This window comes from Ursus maritimus, unplaced genomic scaffold (genome assembly GCF_017311325.1).
Source record: "Ursus maritimus isolate PB19 unplaced genomic scaffold, ASM1731132v1 scaffold_31, whole genome shotgun sequence".
NCBI classification, from domain to species: Eukaryota; Metazoa; Chordata; class Mammalia; order Carnivora; family Ursidae; genus Ursus; species Ursus maritimus.
This window is the reverse complement of record NW_024425675.1, coordinates 26617377-26640637: the sequence shown is the minus strand read 5'-3', so window position 1 is coordinate 26640637 and position 23261 is coordinate 26617377. Positions and strand designations below refer to the sequence as shown.

General features: G+C 50.7%; 1 protein-coding gene across 1 annotated transcript in view; it reads right to left on the bottom strand.

Moving 5' to 3' along the window:
• Nucleotides 1–601: 601 nt before the first annotated feature.
• SFMBT2 (Scm like with four mbt domains 2) overlaps nt 602–23261 on the bottom strand; it is a 219042-nt gene continuing 196382 nt past the window's right edge. The window contains exons 16-21 of the mRNA XM_008705414.2: nt 20922–21031; nt 14702–14877; nt 11857–12023; nt 11285–11566; nt 10418–10546; nt 602–1623 (exon numbers count right to left, since the gene is read on the bottom strand). Coding sequence (XP_008703636.1) covers nt 1483–1623; nt 10418–10546; nt 11285–11566; nt 11857–12023; nt 14702–14877; nt 20922–21031 — 1005 coding nt within the window. The 3' untranslated portion in view covers nt 602–1482. The remainder of the gene's footprint in view (nt 1624–10417; nt 10547–11284; nt 11567–11856; nt 12024–14701; nt 14878–20921; nt 21032–23261) is intronic.

The following is a 23261-nucleotide window of genomic DNA, read 5'->3' as shown; positions in this document are numbered from 1 at the left end:
TCATGCCTTAAAACGTACGCAGAAACATGACAGCTCGTAAGCTCACCACATGACGTCCCGACGGCAGTGGGGACTCTAATCAAGGAGAAGAGATCAAGGTAATTATGGCACAAGAGCAGCAGAAGGCTGTGCTCCCCTTCCACGTCCACGTCCAGACAAGCGGAAGGTCTGGTTTCCTGGCGCACGTGTCAAAAGGCATGTGGACGTCTCACAACGGAGCAGGGCGGTCCATTCGGGCTGGAGTGAGCACACTGGGCCCCTCACAGGCACACACAGATGAAGTTCTAGGTACAGAAGAAACCCCAGTCAATTCCCAGAGCCACATATCTCTCAGCAAAGGGACTTAACCGATTTAATGAAAACTGCCCAAGAAATGTCGTCGGCAACCTCCAGGCCAGACTGGGCTGCAGGAAACAGTGAACGCTGTGCTGATGTGATTCTTTTTCACCTGCTGCGTCTCACGCTGGCGGACTGGGAGTCTTCCCTTAACAGGAGCAGGAGGTGGACGAGGGGGTCCAGAGTGATGTGGTGACCCAGGATCACAGATGGCCACGAGCCATGTCAGCAGGAGAGCAGGGCTGAGCCAGGTCACAGGGCCAGGACGGACGTCCCAGGGCCGGGCTGATCCGAGTGGCACTCAAAGCCAAGCTCACGAAGAGACCTTCTGCAGGATCCTTCTAAGGGGACACAGCTGGTTTATTAAAAGCTTCCCCAAGTCTCTTCCCACTCCTCTCTGAAATTAAGCTCTTCCTTCAATACACAGCTCAGCTTTTCCCAACAGACTAAAGGAATCACTCCCTGATCTGGTCACAATTAAATGAGAAAGCTGGCAATATGTGAAGTTCTATAAAAGATAGCAAACGGAACTCTCTACAGGTTCTAGACGTCCATCGCTCGGGAAGAACGGTCTCACTGCAACAACATGCCGCCTGCCTTCCCGCCCCCCTACTTCCTAAAGGGCACCTCTGACAGGTGATGCGGGTTTAGCCCATCCTTTTATAACCACATCCTGAAACAAGTGTGTTTGAGAAGTTGCCACCAAGATCAAACTGACACCCACGTAGCTGCGGCCACACGTGCGTCCTCACGGAAGAAGCATCTAGAATGACCACCAGCCGGTGCCCTCCCTGGGCATGTTCCGAAAAGACATCAACTGTGCCTTCATTTTCAAAGCAAAGTGGGCCACGGTTGAGGAAAGCCCTTCGCGGGGAGTTGCCTGGTTTCCGGAGGGAGGAAGGCAAGACGTGGACGTACAGAGACGTTCTTCCCTTTCCCGCAGCGCCCAACACTCCGGGAGCCACGGCTGTGGCCCTGGGTGTGCTTGAAAACGTGGTAATATCACACAGGCTGGTGGGGGAAGGAGGTCCTTCCTGCTTCCTGCTTTTCACAGCTCACATCGCCCAAAAAATAAAGCTTCAGTCCCCAAAACTTCCCAAGACGCTGCATCAGCACGATGCTAGGTCACCTCCCAGGAGGGGAGCGTCAGTTGGCATACTGGGCGTAGAAAGCCACTTTAACTCGCTCGATCTGGTGGCACAGCTTGATGGCGGGCCCCAGCTTCAGCTCCATGCACTCCTGCACGGTGGGGAGGGTCAGCAGCAGGAGCGCCTGCCCATCAATGTCCTGCCAGGAAACAAAGCCCCGTTAGAGCCGAGACACTGGGCACCAAGGGAAGGCATCTGTCACAGGTGGCTTCATCCTGGGGGCCAAGGGCACGCGATGCTGCCCTTTCTGCCTTCAATCCAGGAGAGTGCTATCAGACATACAGACTTGGCCTGGGGACACTCTTTCTGGTTAATAAAATCTGTTTGCTCAGAAAATTCTGGCTACTCTGAAATTCACACGCCTAGGCTGGTAGGGACAAAGAGGTGGAACAGGTGAGCTGTTGCAGAGCCTCCTTTTTCCCAAGCATCCGGCCCCTCACCGGGAGAGCCCCCCTCAGCCCCCGCCGTCGCCCCAGCCCCTCTCGTGTTCTGCTGTGACTCCACGTAAGCACTAGGAAAGAGCTCTCTACTAAAAGCAGCAGCTCTGTCTTCCTTGCCAAGGTCTGACATTTCACCATCGAAACGGGTGAGAAGATGCTGGAAAGATGTACCACTACCCAGAGCAGTCTGCCACTGAGGACAACTCGGGGATTTAGACACACACACACACACACACACACACACACACACACACACACGCGTCACCCAGAATGAGGTGTGTGTGGTCTGCGTCCCAGTCTTGTCCTCGTTAGCCCTCTGCGGCCATGCACTGGGCCCACACGAGGATGACAGTCATTAGAGACTGTTAAACTGCATTCACTGTAGGAGGAAGGGACAAAGGCTCACCCCAACGCTTTAAGATCACCCCACCGGACATCTCTGCCTCTTCACCAGCATGCTCCCTATAATAAATTGGGTTTATTTATGTAGATACTGTGTGACTGGGTTACTGAGTTTAAGGGAATCCCTTCCTCCGATCCACCAAGACAGTCTTCACATTCCAGAGGAAATAAGCGAAGGTAACAATAAAGACCAATGCTAGGAGAGCATAACCCACACCCAGCAAACTNGAATTCCTGCTGTTTGCAGAAGCGGCGAACCCAGGGCCGCCATAAGTCCCGCAAGTGCACACGAGCATGTGGTACCTCAGGCATCGCGCATCATGAATTACACATACAAAGCTTATTTTCTTAAAATTTAGCTGTCTTAACATTACCAAAGCAAAACAAAACAACAAAAACCAAAAAACCCCAAAATGGGCATAAATGTTAGCCTTGTGAGGACTACGGTGGGAGTAAGCATAATTTAGTGTATGACCAGTTTCAAAAGGCACCTTGCTGTGCTAATAATCCCTCATAGGTACGGCAGCAATAAAAATGGAAGCATTAACCCCACAAGTACCAACGTAAGTGCAACTGACAACTGTCTCAATTACGCAAGCGCGGGCCGTGATGTGCGCAAGTCCAGGGCACAACTCCACCAAGACTCCAACTGGACCGTATCAAACCCCAAAGTAAATCGATCAATCCTGAGTATACGCCGAAGGTAGGAGATAAACTAACAAAACTGCCAATGAATTTTTGATGCTGTCTCTCTCCTTTCTTCACTGTTTCTACCGTGCTTTTACACATCACTTGTTCTTTAGACACCCCCTCTCGGGCTGGCGGTAGTAAAGGGCAAATTGGAAGTGCTGAGAAACAGTGTTCTGCTCAAGGTCATGAACCCAACAATGGTACCCCTGACCTGGGACCTGTCAGCCGACTCTGCTTTCAGAGGCAAATCCACTTATATTACATTACAACTTGACGGGGGGCACAGGCCTAGGCATACAAAGTCTTGTGAGTGTCACGGGCCTCAGAAAAACACATTGTAGGTAGGAAAAAGGATGATGTTATAAACTCGTGTGTGGGTGGCTTAACCATTATGATCAATGAAGAACAGAACAGAAACTTATTTTAGGGTATAGAATGCTTTTTTTAGATGGAAATTAATGCCAAAAAAGCTACTTGATCTATCTAAGATCACTTAGTTAGAGAGCATATTGGAACTAGAACTACGGTTTTCTTTCTTTCTCTTTTTTTTAAGATACATTTATTTGAGAGAGAGAGAGAGAAAGAGAGTGCGTGCGCATGCACAAGTGGGGGGGTGGGGGAGGGGGGCAGAGACAGAGAGGGAGACAAGCAGACTCCCCGCTGAGCAGGGACCCTGTCGCGGGGCTCGATCCTGGGATCCTGAGATCGTGACCTGAGCCAAAACCAAGAGTCGGACTTTTAACCGAATGAGCCATCCTGGTGGCCCCAGACATGGTTTTCTGATATTAGACCTTGGAGGGAAAACTGCAGCTCCAAACACCCATACTTAGTCATGATGGCCATCCTTGGACATACAGATTCAATTACACTTGAAAGCCAGTCCTAAAATGCTTCTTTAACTCTCTACAGACCATTTCAGGGAAGGTGTCCGCCACATGCATGCACCACATCTCAGTGGAGGATGTCACTCATTACTTTCCCCAACAAGCGTTTACTGAGCGCCTACTGAGAGACGGGCACTCTGATGGCCTCTGCAGCTACTGCATTGAACAAAACAAAGACTCTCTTCCAGGAGAGGAGGAAGCTCAAGGGAGGCCATTATGAGGAACAGATCACGACGATACAGAGAGAATAAAGCGTGGACACAGACCTAAGGGATGGAGGGGAATCACCGACAGAAGGATGCACCCATGGCAGACGAGCAGTTCGTGAGAGCACGTATTCAAGGAGAGCACAGAGACACTGAACGGAAAGCTGAGATGGGCCCAGAAAGCAGTTTGGAAATTGAAGCTTCTGGATGTGAGACCAGAAAGTCGCTACAGGACGCTAGGCAGAGAAGTCGCATTACAAGATTTGAACATCTGCAAGCTGATATTGGTCACAACATATCAGAATGAATTAGGAGGCAGGGTGGGGAAGCCACGAGGGACTGGAGGGGAGGACATTTATTAGGGGGCAGCAAAGCTGAGCCCGTTGAGAGAGATGGTCGCCCAGAACTGGGGTGCTAGCCATGGGATCTGGTACCGGGTGCCCCGGGGCAGCTAACCCAACCACAAACCGTATGCTCCGCGTAGAACGCACAAAGGACAGCAGTAATACCCAGAATACAGAAGGCACTACACAGATCAACAAGACAAGCTATAAAAAAATGGGGCAAAAGGCATGAGTAGGTATTTTACAAATGAAACAAAAGTGATGAAAAACGTACGCCCCGTATGTACAAGTCTCACGTGCGCCCTTCAGGACGCAGCAGCCAGTTCTCAATAAAAACACACTGGTGCATCCACGTCTCAGATGCAAGCCAGTATCTCTCGCTGGTTCCTTCTGAAATGCTCTTAGGTTTCTCCATTTTTCTGACACCTCACAGCCCAGGAAGGAGGAGAAAAGGGGATTCCTTCGGTAAATCAAATTGTAGTTTCTGAGGAGGTGCCAAGTCTTTCAAAGCTGTTTTTCACTTATTTGCAAAATATTTATTAAATTATTTTAAAGTAGGATCCCAAAGTAGCTAATGGCGATACAATCTGAGTGAGACGGGGGTCCCGTGTTCTCCAGCTGGGGAGCAGACACACGCATGCAGGGGCGCAAAGCTGCACACCTCAGCACACAGAGCTGGACGCTGAGCCCCGGGACACACCCGGCTGGGGGGGGGCGGTTAGGGAGAGTCTCACGTTTTAACCCACTTTTGAGAAGGCACAGCACTGAGAGCAAGGGATTTTTTCTAGCTTGTTTCCCCCGCTCTATCCTCAGCATTTAGGAAAATACCTGCCAGACACACAACAGGTGCTCATTAAATGTTTGTTGAATGACTGAGTGGGAAGACCTGGTCTGGGTGAACCTAAAAGTTACAGATAGGTAAAAGCAAAGCGAGAGAATGTGGCAAGTGGACAGAAGTGGCCTGAGTCCCTCAGGCCCAGGTAACAGACACAATGGGCTGGGGGCCTGGTGGACGACAGGCACCTGGGTCTCACGGCTCTGGAGGCTGGGAAGTCCCAGACGAAGTTGCCAGCAGATTGAGGTGACCGGTGAGGCCCTGCTTCCTGGCTCACAAGGGGCATCTTTTCACCATGTCCTCACACGGGGAAAGGGGCCAGGGAGCTCTCTGCAGTCTCTTACAAGGGCACCGATCCATTCACGGGGGCTCCACTCCATGACCGTCAGGGACGGCAACTTCAGGCTACAGCACAGATGCTACTAAAGGGGCCATCGGGCTCCCATCCAGGGAGAAGGGAGCCAGGGTGCACACCCTGAGAGCCTCTGGAAGTGCCTCCACCAGCCTGTCCCCAGCTCCCGAAGACTCCCTACTCTTTCATGGAGACATCACACGGGAAGAAGTAGGGGAGAGGAGGGTCAACTGTATTAAGCTGCAACTAGCCTCAAAATAAGAACTCACATCTTGTGGTGGGAGTGAACTCTGGTCTCCAATCCCCAGACAGAAACTTCAAGATGGCCCCTCGCTTTGTCTATTCTTCAACCTCGCAGGGCTTCTGCCAGTGGAGCACAGGATCTGTGGGACACGCCCCAGGAGTGAATGAAGGGTTCACAGAGCTTGAAGGGCCCTGGACTCTTTCCCGGAGAGCCCGAGTGTCCATCCTAGGGGATGCCACAGTGCCTCAAATCTACCAGCAGGACACGCCAGGCCCCATACGTGGACGGCTGGATCCACTTCATAAACCATTCCTTGACCACCACCCACACGCCTGCTGGGATAAATGTGCTCGATCCTGAGATCCTATAATTAATTATCAGACTGACTGCTGCCTGCCCAACTCTCAGCTCACTGAGAGGGCGAACTTCGACTCTGAGGAGCACGGGAGGCCTGCCACAGTGGTGCGCACGCAACAGACAGGCAAATATTTCCTGGATGGACAGATGTCATAAAATACACCTGACATGAAGTCAGGCCTTGAGATTAGTGCAAAACTGCCAAATTATCTTATAAAATTGGACAGAGAACTTGGTCACTTTCCTGGGACAGCTTTTGGGGAAAATACACGGTTTTGACCAATGGCTTCCTTTACCAACCACTGCACCTCCCACAGCCCTGCTCCCACGGGCATCCCAGCAACCAAACAGGCCCCAGCAGCTCCAGGCCTGTAGCCCAAACCCTGGAGCTCACTACTCTGCGAAGGCCCCAGCAGGTGCTCTCGCTTAGCCAAACACACCTTGGGAGCCCACGCAACTCCCGTCCCCTTCCCGAGAAGGCGGTCTGCCTGGCGCCCTGCGATCTCTTCCCCAACCTCCCCTGCTCGGACTATGCCATGGCCTGCTCTTACTGCTGTTGCCAACTGTTCATAAGCCCGGTGCCCCTAGGCACCTGGAAGCATTCAGAGCCGGGGGCGATAGGGCCTGTTTCCAGCCCTTGGCAGGCAGGCCTCCAGGGCCTGAGCCACGGAAGGAAAGCTGCACGGAGAGCTCTGGGCCGATAAAACCAAACAAGAGTGATGGTCAGGATCTCTAAATGGCCTCTGGACCTTTATCCGATCACAGCCCCATCCTCCCTCCCCTCAACACACATTTGCTCGTCTAGCAAAGAGGCAAAGCCAGCAGGAGAGTGTCTCCCAGGCCCTCCCTCCTCCTGCTCAGCCAGCTGATCGGGGGCGGTGCCCGAAGTTAACGAGGTCTGGGTTTTGAGGCCATGGTTGAGGGGTGGAGAGTCTATGCTCCGTGGTGTGACCTTCAAGTGTGGGTAAGCTGGAATGGATGGTCATGCCCATGTCCTTGAACCTGTCCTACTAAGGGCAGTGCACATGGTTTCGTGGTCTCTGGGGCCCCATGCGGAGCCCTGGTGCGCTGCAGACTAGCCGAGCTGAGCAGGAATGCCTGGGACAACCTGTCTGCATAGACCCCACTGTGTAGGGAGATGGAGATCACAGCGGGCTGGGGCAAGGCGATCTGACCAATCACAGAGACCGAGCACCCTGTTTGGTACCTGGGAAGAACCGATCAACCATGGGACCTGGTTTCTCCAGCAGGGCGAGAGTTCTGTGCAGTTTGTCTGCAAATGAGCCAACTTGGGGCCTCTGGCCTCATTCTCAAATCATTTGCCATCCTCCCTGATGCTGTGAAACAGAACTCCTGAGTGTTTTCATTTTAAAAAGAATACACCATTGAGAATAAAATTGTGCCCCTGATTTCTCCACACCAAAGCGTTCCCTGCAAGGTGCTGGACTAAGCGACCTGACCATCAGACTGTCACAGGGTAAGAGCAGCGGTGGCAGCTCGGTGGGGTCAATGCCGTGGGTGACAAACACGTCTGTCCCCCAACTCTCCTTCCCGTGCAGGCTGCGTGTGGCCACCATCCACTCCACGGCCCCACAGCTCAGGAGAGAGCAGGTGCACGGAAGCAAAGGGCTGCAAACTAACAGGCACCACAAGGAGCGAGGGCCACATTCTATTTAAAAGTTTCTTGTTTTTCTTAGAGACGTGTGGAGTTTTACTGTATAACGTACATGTTCGCAGCACGACATTACAGAGCACAGACGTTTTAAGCTGTTGCCATAACATCTCAGAATTAAAGGCATGCCTTCCGGTAACGGGAAGTTTATACCTTCTGTAAATGCTGCTGGTGATTGTGACAGCCCCTGAATTTACACCTGCGAAAGGAGTGAACACACACAGCTATTACCACTCCACGCACCGGGGTTTCTCTCTCACTGGCGAACAGAGCCGCCGGCTCCCCTGGGACATCAAAAACCTCACACCGTGGCTGGACGGACCCATGAGAAGCCTCCCCAAATCAGGACCGTGGGACACTTAGGCTCAAAGGTGACTGAACAAATTAGCAAAAATTAGTAATTATGGGCCCCAACTGAACAGAAAAGGACTTAAGTCCCATGCACTTCGGACAGCACAGCGGGCTATAGACTTTGCGGCCTCCCACGTAAATGGAAATGAAACAGGAATACGGCTATGATCGATTACAGTCTACCTATTTTTCTGTCTCTAAGAGAAGTAAGCAAGTACGTAGTAGGACCAAGTTTTTAACCAGTGTGAGAGGAGAAGGTGAAGACAGGGCTCTGCCCGCCACCTGATTCTGGAAGTGGGAACGTGCTGGGCACGCTTCATGTCTCTTAGACACCTTGGCTTGGGAAGGCTCGGAACTTTCTGACACAGCCTAAGAAGCCGGGCTTAGAAGTGCAAGTCAGGACGACTCAGCACACAGAGTACTTCAGCCTTTTTCCCAAGTTGGCTGTTTTCACGTTTTTGCCTAGCATCAGAAGCCTGTGAAAGCATTCGCACGAGAGCCCGTTCACCTTTCCCCGTATGGCTAACCCGGAGATAGGGTGGGAGAGCTCTGTGTCCTGTTCAGCCACAGCCCAGCTGAAAAACACTTCCAGTCAAAAGTGTGCCTTTGAGTCTAAAAACAAAATAAGCAAAAACACAGCTTGAGACTAATCTAGAACACTTCATTCCACATCTGCCTTTTGAGTATTGCCAGGCCCACGGGCAGATGCTCCGTCGGTGTGTGCGGAACGAATACACAAGCGCAGAGACCCACGTGTTACACTCCGGGTCATCAGCATTCGGCGTCTTCGCAGGGCCACTACGGATAATTACCCAACATTCAAGCCCTCATGTGCACATGGTCAGTGTCGCCAGGAGGCTCTGGGGGTCGACCAGATGGAACCTCAGAATGCTAAGGGCCACCCTCTCCTGGGAGGGGCTGGGAACCACATTAGTTTACTTTTTATACAGTGGGCCTGGAAGATCAGGGGGACTCACTGGGTTCAGGGGAACCAAAGGCCTTCCTTTTTCCCTTCCCGAGTGCCTGAGCCACCCTCTCTCTAGAGTATCAGTTTGTAGCATCTAAAAAAAGACCAGAGAGACATACCTTTAACTGATGACACGGTAAACAGAACCTCTCTTAAATACAACGTCCTGAAAGACACACACTGTGAGTGTGCGAAACAGCAACCCCTCACGCGAACACGGGAGAGCAGGTCGCAGGCTTCAAACGGAGCTTCCATGGAGGCTAGGGAGCAGCCTGCAAGGTGGCTTGGGTCCAGACGGGCAATTTGGTTCCATGTTAATTTAAGGGGTAACGTAAAAAAATTCCTCCTTTCTTAGGGCTCAAAACCTGTCTTACGCTTTAGCTAATTCTCGTTTTGTCTGCAGAATCAAAATTCCTTTTGAGGTAGAGATTATATTGATTGCTCTGCATTTACCCATCGCTAGCACAGGACCGAATATACCACAGGTTTTTCACGTTGTTATAAAGGAAGGAGTGACATAGGAAAGCAGTGAGGAGAGCAGCATTGAGAGAAACAGCAGACGGAGGGCTTCCCCTCTGGGATGATGAGGACAGGTCCCTTCCCTGTTTCTCCCTCTGAATAGAACTAAAAGCCCTGATGTTAGAATCAAACAAGCGTAAGGTGGGGAGAAGAGAAGGCAGACCGGCGGGGACTTGGGGGCCCAAGAGGGCACGGTGCTGAGCGCCTGGGTATCTGCATGCGCCCTATATCCAAGACTTATTGCTACAGAAGCTGGCCACCCAAAACTGTCACTGGGCATGGGCGAAAAGAGGCCCACAGGAAGCCTACTCTTTCTCCCTGAAGGACTGGGAAAAAGGTAGCCTAGAGAGACAGAAATCTTTCAGACAAAAATGGCTTTTCTGCAGGACAGAGACCCCCCACCCAGACGGCGACAAAGGCCAGACGGCCCCAGGCTCCCAGCCCCTGACAAGGGAGACCTAGCTGGGACTTGTGTCCCTGCTGGACTGCCAAGAGCCCCCCACGGAGGTGTCAGGGGGGAGCACGCGTGAGCCAGGCTTCCACCCCCAGCCCCATGCAGTAACAAGAAGTACTCCATTCCCCTGCCAGAGCCGTGTCACAGTGTCACAGACAGAAGCTGAAATAGAAGATCAAAGGAAAAATAACAAACACAGCAGCAGGACCAGCGCACCTGTTCCTGAAATATCTTGGCCAGGGGGGCGCAGTCCGTCAGCTTGATGAACCTCACCACGTCGGTCACCGTCCACTCCAACGGGTTGCTCTCCAAAACGAGCCTCTCCTCCTCCTCTTGCTTTGTGTCCTGACGGCAGAAGGGAGGCAGGTCACTTGATCACCGCAGGGTCGGTGGGATGCTCAGTAAACCCTGTGGGCCTGAGCCAGGCTTTCCTCCTCCCTCTGGCCTCTCCCTGGGCACCGGGACAAGCCACAGAGGCTTCCGGGCTTGAGGGACTTTCTTAGCAGCTTGTCCAGGTTATGACTTTGCCTCCAGTGACTTATGTGTGGTTAGAGGTTGAAAGAAAAGGCGCAGCGAGACCAGCTGCTGAAAATCTAGTTCAGGAAATTCTGGGCCTGCTTAGCAAGGATGATCTCCTACTGGAGAGAGGGCACGGGGCGTGTGGACTGTAGAGGAGGCAGCTGGTCCTTCCTCACTTATTCTGGTGACGACGGTGCCCATGACCTCCCAGCTGACCACATACGGCCTGGGGGTTTGGGGGAGACCTGATACGCTGACTTAACATTGCACAGCATCCCAGAGGTCTCCTGTGAAGGGGAAGCCTAGCGTTCAATGGGACCCTGAGGACCTGTTCTGCCTGCTCTCCTGACATTAATCTTTTGCAGCTGGGAAACAAAACAGGAGCTATTATTTCTCCATTCAAGATGAGAAATCACCAGGCCTTCGCCCCAGACTCAGGAACCAGGCTGGAGCTGCTGCTATGGCTGTTGGTACTTTAAACAGGGAGCCCCAAGTCAAGGCCCTGCACCACACTGCCTTTCTTCTTTAGCACCTGCCCACAGCCCGGGCCCCACACAAGCTCACCAGGGCCCGCGGTGTTAGCTCTGCGGCGTCGTGGCCGGTAGCCGCGCCCTGTTCTGCCCCCTCAGCACAGGAAGCAGCCTGAGCCCTCCGGCCCCGTCGCGGCCTCTCCACGGGCGGCCGGCGCTCAGGCTCGGAGCTGCTCCTCAGGGTGACGGCCCTCCGGGGCCGCGCGGAGGGGACCTCGGCCGAAGAGGTGTCCGTCTGGTCATCGCGGAGCTCAGAGCTGGTCTCCTCACTCCCAGTGTCCTCGTCCATGCCATCCGCATCCTCTTCCTCACTCTCCTGGGGAGAAGGGAAGGAACTGAATTCAGGGAGGCCTTCTCCTGCTCAGCTGGCCCCGTGCAAACCCCCAGGGGGGGCCCCAAGACCCATCCTGTGGTCCCCACCGTGGTCCCCGTCGCGGCCCTCTCCCAGCCCACATGGCCAAGCAGGCTGACTGCTTTCAGCCGCTGAGGGGCAGGGCTCCTGGTAATCGGAGTTTCCAGGCACTTGGTGTTGCACGTCGGCTGTGGCCCTGGCGAGCAGACGTGCGTCCCGGGAGCATGCAGGAAGGTACTCTGAGCGGGACCTACCTCCCCCGAGCCTGCGGCCAAGTCCACGGCAGAAGACCTCCGCTTCTTCTGCACGAAGATGGATTTTCGCCGTTTCCTACGTCTGGCTGGCTTTGGGTGCCCGCTCTCGGTGCTGGCTTCCCCAATTGGGGGCTTCACAATCTTCTTCCTCTTTCCGTAATAATAGGCTGCAAGAGGAGAGAGAATCAAACACATCTTCTAAAGGTCACACACATACTTACGTGGACACAGAGAGAGTAGAAGGACCGGAGAAAGACCGGGGAGGAGAGAAAAAAGAGAAAGAAAAGAAAGATCGTTCTGACATTTGGAATATTTCACCCATGCCCTCACGGTTAGAGGGTGTTATGGGTAGCACCCCCCATGGCACTGTATTTGCAGATGGGCCTTTAAGGAGGCGATTAAGGGTGGATGAGGTCCAAAGCATGGGGCCTTCATCCCACAGGACCAGTGTGCATACGGGAAGAGGAACAGACAGCAGGAAGGTGCACGGGGAAAACCGTGTGAGCACCGAGAAGACAGCCGTCTGCAGCCCAAAGACAGGCCTCGGGAGAAGCCAACCCTGCCAGCAGCTCGGTGGAGGTCTCTATTAGCACACACAGCACCCGTTAGAGAATCATTCACCAACTTTCAGTAACGACTGCTGTATTTTATAAATTAAATGTACACTCAACTAATCGAAACCACTGCTAAGGATCCAGTCTTCAATTACCATCCCGATCAAGACTCATTACCCAAAGTCTCGCCCGTCCCACAACATCACCCCCGGTATTCCACACAGAACCACATGCAGAAAGGGGACCTTTGGCTGGGGTTGGAAGAAGCCAAGAAAAATACCCAAACACACAGCTGCTAGGTTACGGTGAAGCACGTGATTTGTGGCGGTGTGACCGCCCCACATGCCCACGCTGCCGTATTCCCACAGCAAAGTCATCCGGCCCCGGTGCTCGACTACCTCACGTGCAAAATGAGACCCGCGGGACCAGGCAGAGCAGGACGCTCGAGGCTTCACAGGGCCCCACGTACCAGTTACTGCTGGATAAGCACTTGCTCACACCCAAGGGCCCCTGTGGGCACGACAAGTCTGGCGCAGTTCCGTTTTCTAGGAGCCAGGAGGGGAGTTAAGATAGCGGAGGAGTGGGGGGGCCCTGAGCTCACCTTGTCCTTCAAACACAGCTAGAATAAGTATCAAATCGTCCTGAACACCCAAGAAACGGATCTGAGGGCTAGGAGAACAGTGCACGTCTACAGGTGGTTTTCTAGAAGCCCGATGCTGGAAATCAGAGCAGTTTTACCGAACACAACAAAGGTGCAGCACACTTCAGTGTCTTGGGGTCACACTGGGGTGACTGCGGGCCTCATGCTCTAGAGTCTTCCCCAGCATGGTTCTGTCACTTGCCCGTGATACATCAGTTCCATCTGCAGCAATGTTTACTATACGCTGACCCAGGGATCTTAGGATTTTGACATTTTATCACACGAGACCCAGAAAAGTCTCTAAGTCATTTGGGTCGTGTTTAATTCGAGCTGTGGTAACCTGCTTCTTCCCATTTTTAAGGCAAATATTCAAGGGCGAGTTTGGCTCTCAGTCAGGTCCTTTGTGATTCCGGAGCATCTGTTACTAAGCAGGCTACTCCAAGGGGTAATGTGAGGCGGAAACAAGTTTTCTGGAGAGGACAGTGACGTCACCACACCCACCCAACACACAGGTGACCCTCCATGCGTGAATGCGGGTGCAGAATGCCAGGTGGTCCAACCTGACGGAGAAGAGCGCTGACTCTTAGCAGGAACGGAGTGGAAAACAGTTCTCAGAATACCCACGCACGCATACAGAGAAAACTACAAGGAGAGTCACACTCCGAACGGTGGTTCAAGTCTGCTCAGATTCCTGGTTCTGACACATGAGGTGATCAGTCTCAACTGGCCGGGGCTCCCAGCAGGCGGACTGCACCCCCGAGGTCCTGTTCACACCCTGGCAGCCGGAATGTGGGCTGGGAGAGTGAACCTCCAGGCCACCGGGACGGGGATGCGGTCACGCCTGGGCCGGAGATAACCGAGGGGAGAGGTCGCAAGAGCAGACGTGGGGATCAGAGGGAGGTGTCAGAGCTGGACGTAACCCGAGGTGGAGGTGTCTGCGAGTGGCTACAGTGCATGTGGACAAAGGCCGGGGCTGAGGAAGGACAGGACCTGGGAGAGGCCACCAGAGAAGGCAAAGGCACAGCTTGTGTGGGGGTAGACAGCACGAAAGTCCTGCCGGGAAGAGATGGGAGCAAAGGCGGTGGGGGGCAGCTGACCCCGAGTCCCATGACAGGAGGGGCAGCTGAGGCCACGGAAGTGTGGACGGTGCAGGCTGCTTCTGCACTCTCCAGACAGTCCCGTCCAGGGAGCTCTGAGGAGGCGGTATAGACAGTGGGAAGCAGACTATGACGAGGCGCTCACCCCGTACAGAGGGGAAAGAGAGCCTCTATACATACTTCCTCAGGATAAGGACCATGAAAGCAGTGCCGGTTACCAACCATTACCAAGATCCAGTTTTATCCCGCTCTCCTTTCAGCCAGGTAGGTTTCCAAACTTAGCCGATGCCCTGCAACTCACAGCATACCCCTTCTCATCTCTTCTTTGCCAAACGCCTGCCGGTGATAATTTGTCCTGGTGTTCCTCACCCTGTCCCGCCCCTGGGCTGGAGACGTGCGAGTCCCTGCCACGGCAAATCTTACACAGTTCTTTCACAGCAATTCCCATGATAAATTATTAAAGATTTTTGTTTGTTTGTTTGAAAAACCCACCAACTACCTTACCCCACAGTTTAGGCCCCCAGCCCAATATTCTTTTCATTCCTTGAACTTACTGTACTTGGTTTTGGTGTGGATGGAGCAGTTCTCTGGGCAGTTCTCCGAAACCAGCACAGGACTGAACAAATTTGGGCAGCATTCCAGCTTGGCACAAACCCGCCGGCAGAAATCTGCTACTTGGTCAGAGGTTCGCACGATCTTGGCCACGGCCCGGTACGTTTTGCCTCTGTACCTAGAAATGAGGAAGAGTGATGGCGAGAACGCACAATTACTCAGACCTGCTTGGTACGGCGTGTTCCGAAAGCAGCCCCTTTGTCTTCTAACAACAGAGTAGGCTGTGTGGGATTTCCACTCCATTTGTTTTTATCATTCCTTCGGAGCTCAGAGGAATACTTTTAAGACAGCCCAGGATCGGGCACAACGCACGTGATCACGTGTCACCGCAGAATGACCGCCACAGATATTTCCAGACGAACCTACTTGAATGTAGGTTCGCACCACCTTTCAACACATTTTGAAAATATCACTGGTATAAAACAATCATAAACTTCTCCATTAGCAGCAGATAACTGGTGTTTAACTGACATGTCACGGAACCCGGAGTCCACCGACACAAAGAAAGCATCAACACCGTGGGGCCTGTTCAACTACGCCCTTGAGGTGCACCCTGATTCTCAAGTTGAAATCTTTTTTTTTTTTTTTAAGATTTTATTTATTTTATTATTTGAGAGCGAGACAGCATGAGCAGGGGAAGCAGCGGAGGGAGAGGAAGAAGCACACTCCCCACTGAGCAGGGAGCCTGACGCAGAACCCGATCCCAGGACCCCGGGATCATGACCTGAGCTGAAGGCAGATGCTTAACTGACTGAGCCACCCAGGCGTCCTCAAGTTGAAATCTTGAACAACAATTTATCTTCCAGAAAAACTGCGGGACCTCTGGCAGGTAACACTCGTATTAGTTTCTGGAAAACTAACCACAATCCAGAGGCGTGAACTACCAAGTAACCCTGCCCGCCCACTTGTCCACGTCTGTTAAGGGTGACAGGCACGAGCTCTTTGCCAAACCTGCTTTGCACACTTGTGTTGCAGGTTTCCAAAAGTCTCCCGCGAAACAACAGGGACACCCGGTAATTCATGCAAACAGCATAACATAAGGACAGCATCACTTCGGTAATTTGCAAATGAAGTGTTACATTCCAAACCTAGGTCTGGTTCCCTAAGAAAAATGCGGTGATAGAAATAAATAGGATAAACTGATCCTGAGTTTCTTTCAACTAGGCTTTCTTTCTATGCTTCTGAAGATTAGAAAAATATTCCCCCTCCTAACAAATCATTTTTTTTTTACGGTATCAACAGCAAAGAAATTAAATTCTAACTTGAAAAAACTGGACTCCGTGTTCATTCTCTGGCCTTTCAAATCCCAGCCCCACTGTACTGACTGTTCTTGCATTTCTCTGAAGCGCCACACGTGGCTTTCTGTGCCGTAAGAACTAAAAAGCAATTCTTTGTAGATAAGATCATGCTTTAAATTGCATAGCCCTTGAACAACTGTTGATTTTTCTAGGACCTCTATTGACCCTCGATGTAGGAACACACCCCCCTGCTCCAAGGAGGGCTCTGTGATTCCCTTTCGGCTAGTCCTTGCTTGCTGCTGTTGTTGTGCTTGTAATGAAAGCAGCACAGTTCTGTGGACACAGCGTGTGTCTCATGTTCTGGGGAAGGCAGAGGAAAAATACGTTACTGGTACAACTTCCCTTGCAGTTTTTCCCACTGCAGTTTTGGTGGCCCTAGGGCTCTCTTCCAAAGAGCTCAATACCAAGATTCTTAAAGTTCCTTAAAAAAATAAAATGATATAAAGAAAGCAAACAGGAGAAATGTGAAAATTGGGTCCGAATTCAACTTGTGGAAGTCGGGCCTAAAGACAGATGTTCCCAGACCTCCAAATTCCAAAGCTTCCAGAAACACATTAGAGGGACATGAAGAGAACAAGAACAAATACCCCATGGGAAATAGAGAAGGGTCGGCTTTTTCTTCCCTTCTAGTTTGGGATGACTCCGTGGAAGCAAATGTTTTAGCAAACCTTTCCCAATGAGGATATGCCACTCTAAATTTATGAACACAGGATTATAGTATGGTTTAAAAGTAATGGGATCCCCTCCCCTTGCCTTCCTTCCGGAACAATACCATCAAAAAGCCCTCCCATCCCTGCTGCGGGCACAGCTGACAGGTGGCCTCCTGCTGCTGGCCCTAGAGGGTCTGCCCAGCTGCAAGAGCTTGCCCTCTCCCCTCCCAGGGGCGGCCCCCATGCGATGAGCCACTGTAATGGGGATGGGAGGGCGGCAAAAGGGCCTGGCTACTTGGGCCCAACTTGAACAACCACAGAGGGCCATTCTAACACCAGAGCTGACCATGGGCTATGGTCCATCTCCCCCTCTCCCGCGGGTGTCGGTCCCAAGGGCCCTCCTTAATTAAGAGGGTCCAGAACAGTGGCAGGCAAGGAGGGAGGCAGGACCATGGCATCCCCATCCTGCTCAGAACACAGAGGATATCTGCCCGTGGGGGACAGCCCGGCACAGGTCGTGCAAGGGCCCAGATGGGGGTGAAGAGAAGAACAAAACGACAAAGAGACTGGTTCCAGAGTGGGGCCTGACCAAACACATCAACATACTGGGGACAGGCAAGCCAGGTTTCCCCTGTGTGCTGGGGGGGTGTACAAATACAGGAAAGGAAAAGTCCAGAGGGGGCCTCCCCAGTGTTGGGAGGCCACGAAGACTGAATTCAATCACGAGTGTGCAGGAAGGGCCAGCCTGTGGGCCTGAAGCTGCTATCTCCAGAAAAGCTCGCCTGCAAGGTGGACGTGTGGCTGGTGTCTGGGAACCGCATTTTGGAGGTGATCAAGGTGGTGAACTGCGCCCCGCCTATTTGGGCAAACCACGTTTTGTGCTGAAGATGTGATCCGTGTGCTTCCCTGATCCATGCCAGGCACAGTGCTGCCCGTGGGACCAGCCCCCAGTAAAAACCTAGGGCGCCTGGGCTTCTCTGGATAGAAACATCACGTGATACACACCTCCACTGCTGGGGAAGCCGAGTGCTCCCTGGAACCCCTCCCTGGGGGAGAGAGCACAAGGAAGGCTGAACCGGAGATTCTTCCAGACCCCACTTGCATGTCTTTTCCTCATGACCTTACTGGCGTGCTACTCACAAAATAGGAGCATGAGTAAAAGACCAAAAAAAGTGAAGCAGAAAGCCATAAAAAATCAGTAATTGCTTATGAAAAAGAAACGAAAATACCATTTTCGTAGAGCCAAGCATGACTCACCTCGAAGTTGTGACTTTCCTTGTGTCTGCCTAAGTGATAAGTCTCATTCACTCCAAATTAAAGAGGACATTTCCTCTTCAAATACTCTGAATAACTGTAACAAAGGACTGGGAAAATTTAAGGCTTCACCTGGATTTGACAAAGATGATCACAAAAGCCACTCAAAGCAGAGTTTTGAGTCTTTCTCCTCCAAAGAAGATTCTAGAACATGTCGGAAAACATTTAAATGTCTCTAGATGCACAGAGTTGGAATTTTTTTTTAATCCCCGTAAGGTATAGCCTAAATTCCTCCTTCTGAAATTCAAAATAACGTAGGTCAATTAAGTAAATTCATTGGAAAGAAAGAATTTTCTCTTCCAGGACTACTGAAATGAACTACGTGAGAATCGACTTTCCCTCTGGCGCCAGAGCTACCCCAGTTTTGCCTTTCACTACATGCTGAAGACTCAAGATACAGACTCCTTACACGGTGTTCAATACTGCAATAATTTCTTTTAGTAAAAAAGGTATGGTTATTTGATATATAGGGAAAAAAATCACCAAGGGATGAAAGATGATGATGTTAGGTTTTTCTCCTGTGCACAGGTCAAACCTTTTCACAGTGGCACCTCCATCCTCTCAAGGAAATGGGTCTTTTCTCTTCAGAAGAGGAAGAAGCAGTCAGAAACCCCAGACGCTCAGTGACAGCACTCCCAAGCCCCAGGGGTGGACACTCTCACATCCTCGCCTCCTGAAAGCACTCCTTGGGTTACTATTATTCGAAGACCACAACCAAATGCCTTAAATGCAGGTCCCCCCTCCAGGAGGTTAATTTATTCAGGACAGAATGTATTTCAGCCTCTCGGCAAAATGGGAAGAAGCCAGCCCTCTCTCATTTGCACCACAGAAAACAGCAAAGTTGTCAAGATCTAAAAAGTCGTCGTTTTACATCAGAAGTGAAGAGGTGACTCAACACACAGTATCGAAAGGGAACGCTCCCTCCCACCTGTAAATCTGTCATCATTAGCAGCTGCTCTGACATGCCACTGTAATCCAGCATGCTGGAAACCCGGCACAGACAGACACGTTCTCATTATAAGTTGCTGTGTAAGATCTGGCTAAGGAACTCACTGTCATATTTAATCTAATAGGTAATACGCTGCCTTTATGATCAGCCAGGGCTGACTTCCCCGTGTCTGTTTTGATTGTATCAGGCTGGATTTCATAAAAGCTCTGATCGACCTGGTAACATGAAAATGAGTGCAAACACCGCAAAATTAACTCTCCCTGTCATTTTGGTACCTGGGGCAACTTTCTGGCTTGTTTAGGAACAGGCGAGATTTTAATGGGATTTAAGATTTTTGTATTTGTCCTGTTTCCTTATCTATGAGGTGTGTTGGGGAGGTGCTGAATTTTACAGAAACTGTTTAGAACAAGGGTTTCTTCGTACAAACACTTGATCAGGTTTTCGGCCACCACTGTTCCTGTGCGTTGACCTTAAAAGAAAATGTGCTGCTGCTGACCGCCCCCTCAGATGAAGTAGAAAGACACAGAAAATTCGGCTGGAAAAAAAACTTGCTTTAGTTTCTTCTGCACCACAGGTGAGGCTCATTTATTTATTTACTTGAAATAAATTCAGCAACTTACGTTTATTTCTATTAAAAAAAAAAAACAACCAAAAAAGCAAAACACTAACAAACCACAGTAATTATGGAAGGAAAAGATTTAGTATGACTGAAAGAGATCATTAATTTTTCCCATTGATCATATCCTTTCAGGTCATTTATATGGAGGCTCATTTAAATTTTTCTCGGGAAGGACGAGCTGTGGTGCCACCTCTCCCTGACAGGCCGCTTCAGACAAATAAACGTTCTCCTGATGAACATGCACCCCTCTGACTTCTGGGGTTTGCTAGAGCATCATTAGACCACAAACGACATTTTCGGAGTCTAAAATTACAGTGTTCAAAAAAGAAATTAGGAAAAGTTGAGTAGAGAAGAGGCGAGTGGAGAGCAGCCGAGCACTACCTCGCCGTCCTTACTCAGTACCGGTGTAGTAAGTTAACCACACGGGGGAATACTACCGGTCAAACAAACCACCTCCCATCCCTCAACTTTCACTATGAACAGGACAGGTGCTTTCTTCAAAGGAGGGCTCAGCCACACTCTAGCCGCTGAACGTGGTTCACTGTTCAAAAAAGTATCATTTCCCAAATGTCACATCTAAAGGCTATTAGAGGACACTGTTCCACGAGAAGCTGACCAGTAAGATCTATCCTGTTGAAAAGCTCAATGAATACTGAGGACCCAAAGTCAAAGCAATTATTAAAGAAAATTATCTTGAGAAATCGATCTTCTTTTCGCTTCTAAACAGCCGTGCTCAGGCTTATCAATCCAGAGGGAGCTGTCAATTTCAGAGCTCGAGAAACTTAGAGCAGAGCCAAAACATCATCTTTCCAATTAGCCTATTTGCAAATAAAAGAAGTGACCAACTACATGTCAACCCACAGCCCTTTAGCCAAAACCAAGCAGAGGTACGGGTTCTTTTTATCTTTTACAACTGCCAACTCTCAGAGCGAAGAACACCTGTGCCTGGCATAAGCTCCTCACGGCATCAAATATTAAGAGGTGTTAATGAATAACATCTAATAATGATAACGGATTTCCCCTCTAACTGTTCCCTTTCTGATCAAATAATCTATTGGCCCTGAAACACAGGACGTTCTGATTCTGAATGTTTAACACAAGAAAGCATCCGTTAAACAAATCTCTCCTTTAGTTCCAGAATCCCAAGGCTTACGGCAACTCTGTGTAACAGAAACGCCAATGAATCTGCACGCAGCGCATAGAACTACTCAATGACAGTCCTTCCCATTTGTTCCCATTTCTGTGGGCTGCGTCAAAAGGAGGGATGACGAGTTTCAAAGTAGCGGGCTGACTGTCACGAGCGCCTTGTTTCCCAGAACTGAGAACACATACTTTGCCTTCAGTGTCTCCTCCTGAAAATTCCAGTGTGGGTCTTCCACCAGCTGCAATTCTCTCAATACCCTTCCAGGCTTGTAAGCTGCATTGATTATCATGCTTAGGACCTGTTGGGGAAAAAAGAACAGCAATGAACTTCAACTGCATCCATTCCCACTAAGACAAGAATGGTGCGAAAACCACCCAGCTGATGAGAAGCGTTTGCTGTTCACACCCATTCAGTCGGGTGGAACATTTTTTGCAGCCTGACGCCGATTCGGCTCACCATCCACGGGACAGAAAGGGTGGTGAAATCCAATCCCTCTGGCAGGGCGTGTGAGCCGCTGGCCAGAAGGATGGCAGACTCTCCCTAACATTTCTGATTGAAGAAAAACAATCTGTTTCCTCCAAAGAGCCAGTGATTATCTCCAACAGGATTACTCTGCAGTAAGATTGGCTACTGAGAATTTCATTTTATTTTTGAAAATAAATTTCAAAAGGAATCAGTGAGACAGAGGCAACGGATTTGTGCCAACAATTCTGAGCTGACTACAGATATCTGTAAGGAGACTAACCAAGTATTTGAAACTCATAGGATGCTGGCTCAATATAGGGACATTTCATATGAGGACAGTTTCGAGATGTGAGTGCTTCAAAGGACCTTCTGGAGTAACTAATACCATCCGACAATCTATTTCCTCAAACCTCCCCTTTATTCCCTATTCCCAAGTCCGAGGAAGGACACCTGTGGTCACTGCCTCCCACGACAGTCCCACTCCCAGACATGGAGACATGTCCCTGTGACGGGACATTTCACTCTGGGAGCCCCAGCTGCAAGGCTCTGAGAAGGTCCCATGTTCCTGTTAACCTCGACGTGCCCCTTGAATGGAAAGATGGCGGAATTCAGATCCCTTGGGGCACTCCCCCTTCTATAGGCAAATCATCAACCATGAACGTTTATGAGTTCTGGCACGTCCCAGAGCTGCTGCCATTTGGACAGACCTCGTAAAGAACGTGAAGGTACAACGCAGCCTCCAAAGGAACACTGGCACCCACGGTGTGGAGCTCCATGGAAGGCGCCTTGCTGAGGCTCTGCCGTGTGCCAGCAGGAGCACGGGCAGCAACGGGTCACGGCACCCAGCACGCTTGCAGCATCTCCCTGTCCACCAGGAGAACGAGCCAGGCACTGAGCTCACGTTTCAGGTTTCAGAGCAAAACACCACTGAGGGGGTGAGAAACGCCCTGACTGGGATGAGACACTGGTGTTACTGCCAAAGCCCCTGCTGCTCTTGGGGAGGACGCCGCACGGCATCAATGGGAGGATGGAGAGCAACGTATGTGGCCCGGGATTTTATGTCACAGCGTTCCTGGATCTGAAGTGTTCCAGAACACAACCGGCGTGCTTTTCACCCTGATTTAATTCTAAAAAAGGACGAAGCTCCCTCATATTATAACAGAAGAACTGATCTTAAAAATATTTTAGACTGTGCAATGAGCAAGTGTCTTCTCTGAGGCAGGGCAGCGCTCTGCTATGCTGCAAGGTCCGTATAAAACCCCAGCAAGAGCACATGGGCCGGCCGCTCAGCTGAGGCACTAAAAGGCCAGGACAAGGCCGTACAAGCACTTTTGCTGTGTTTATGTTTTCTGTATTAGAATAATCATCTGATTTTATTGTTTACTGTCAGTAGAATTTGCGGAAATCGAGTTTAAAAATAAATCCAATTAGAACTGGCTGAAATAATGCACAAAGTATTTATGAACAGACGATAAAATTTAAACCGATTCTTTCCATTGTGTTTTGCAAGGAAGGCCCCAGAGCTACATGTTATTTGCTGCAGAGCGAAATGCATTTGGAGACGGTGAAAAGAAAATGCCTTCCAGAGTTCCATTCAGCCTGGGAACAGGCAGCCATTAAGTTGTCAAAAGCGTCCAATATTGAATAATTTTCCCATGCATTTCCGATGCCACATCAGGCGTTCCCAAATTCAGCAGGCTCTCTATCAAACTTTGGGGTTGTGAGCTGAAAAATTCTTCTGTTCATGACATCTTAGTGCATTACAGCTACCTCTAGGAAAACAACTCAGCTGGCAGCTGGTACCACCATCCAGAGTCAGAATTACTCTGCTCCCGGCAAAAGCTGGAGACTCGGGTCACTATAGTATGCTCTTGATCACTAGGGGTTGTGCAGGCCCTGCCCCCGATGAACTGGCAGCATGTGGGTGTGACGTTAACAAACACTGTTCCCAACAAACGGGCATAAAGGTGTTTGCGTAACTCCAGGAGGAAAATCATGCTCCAGGGATCCCTCCCTCGATTTCTTGGAGCTCACGACATGGTCGTGGAGAACACAGCTTACAC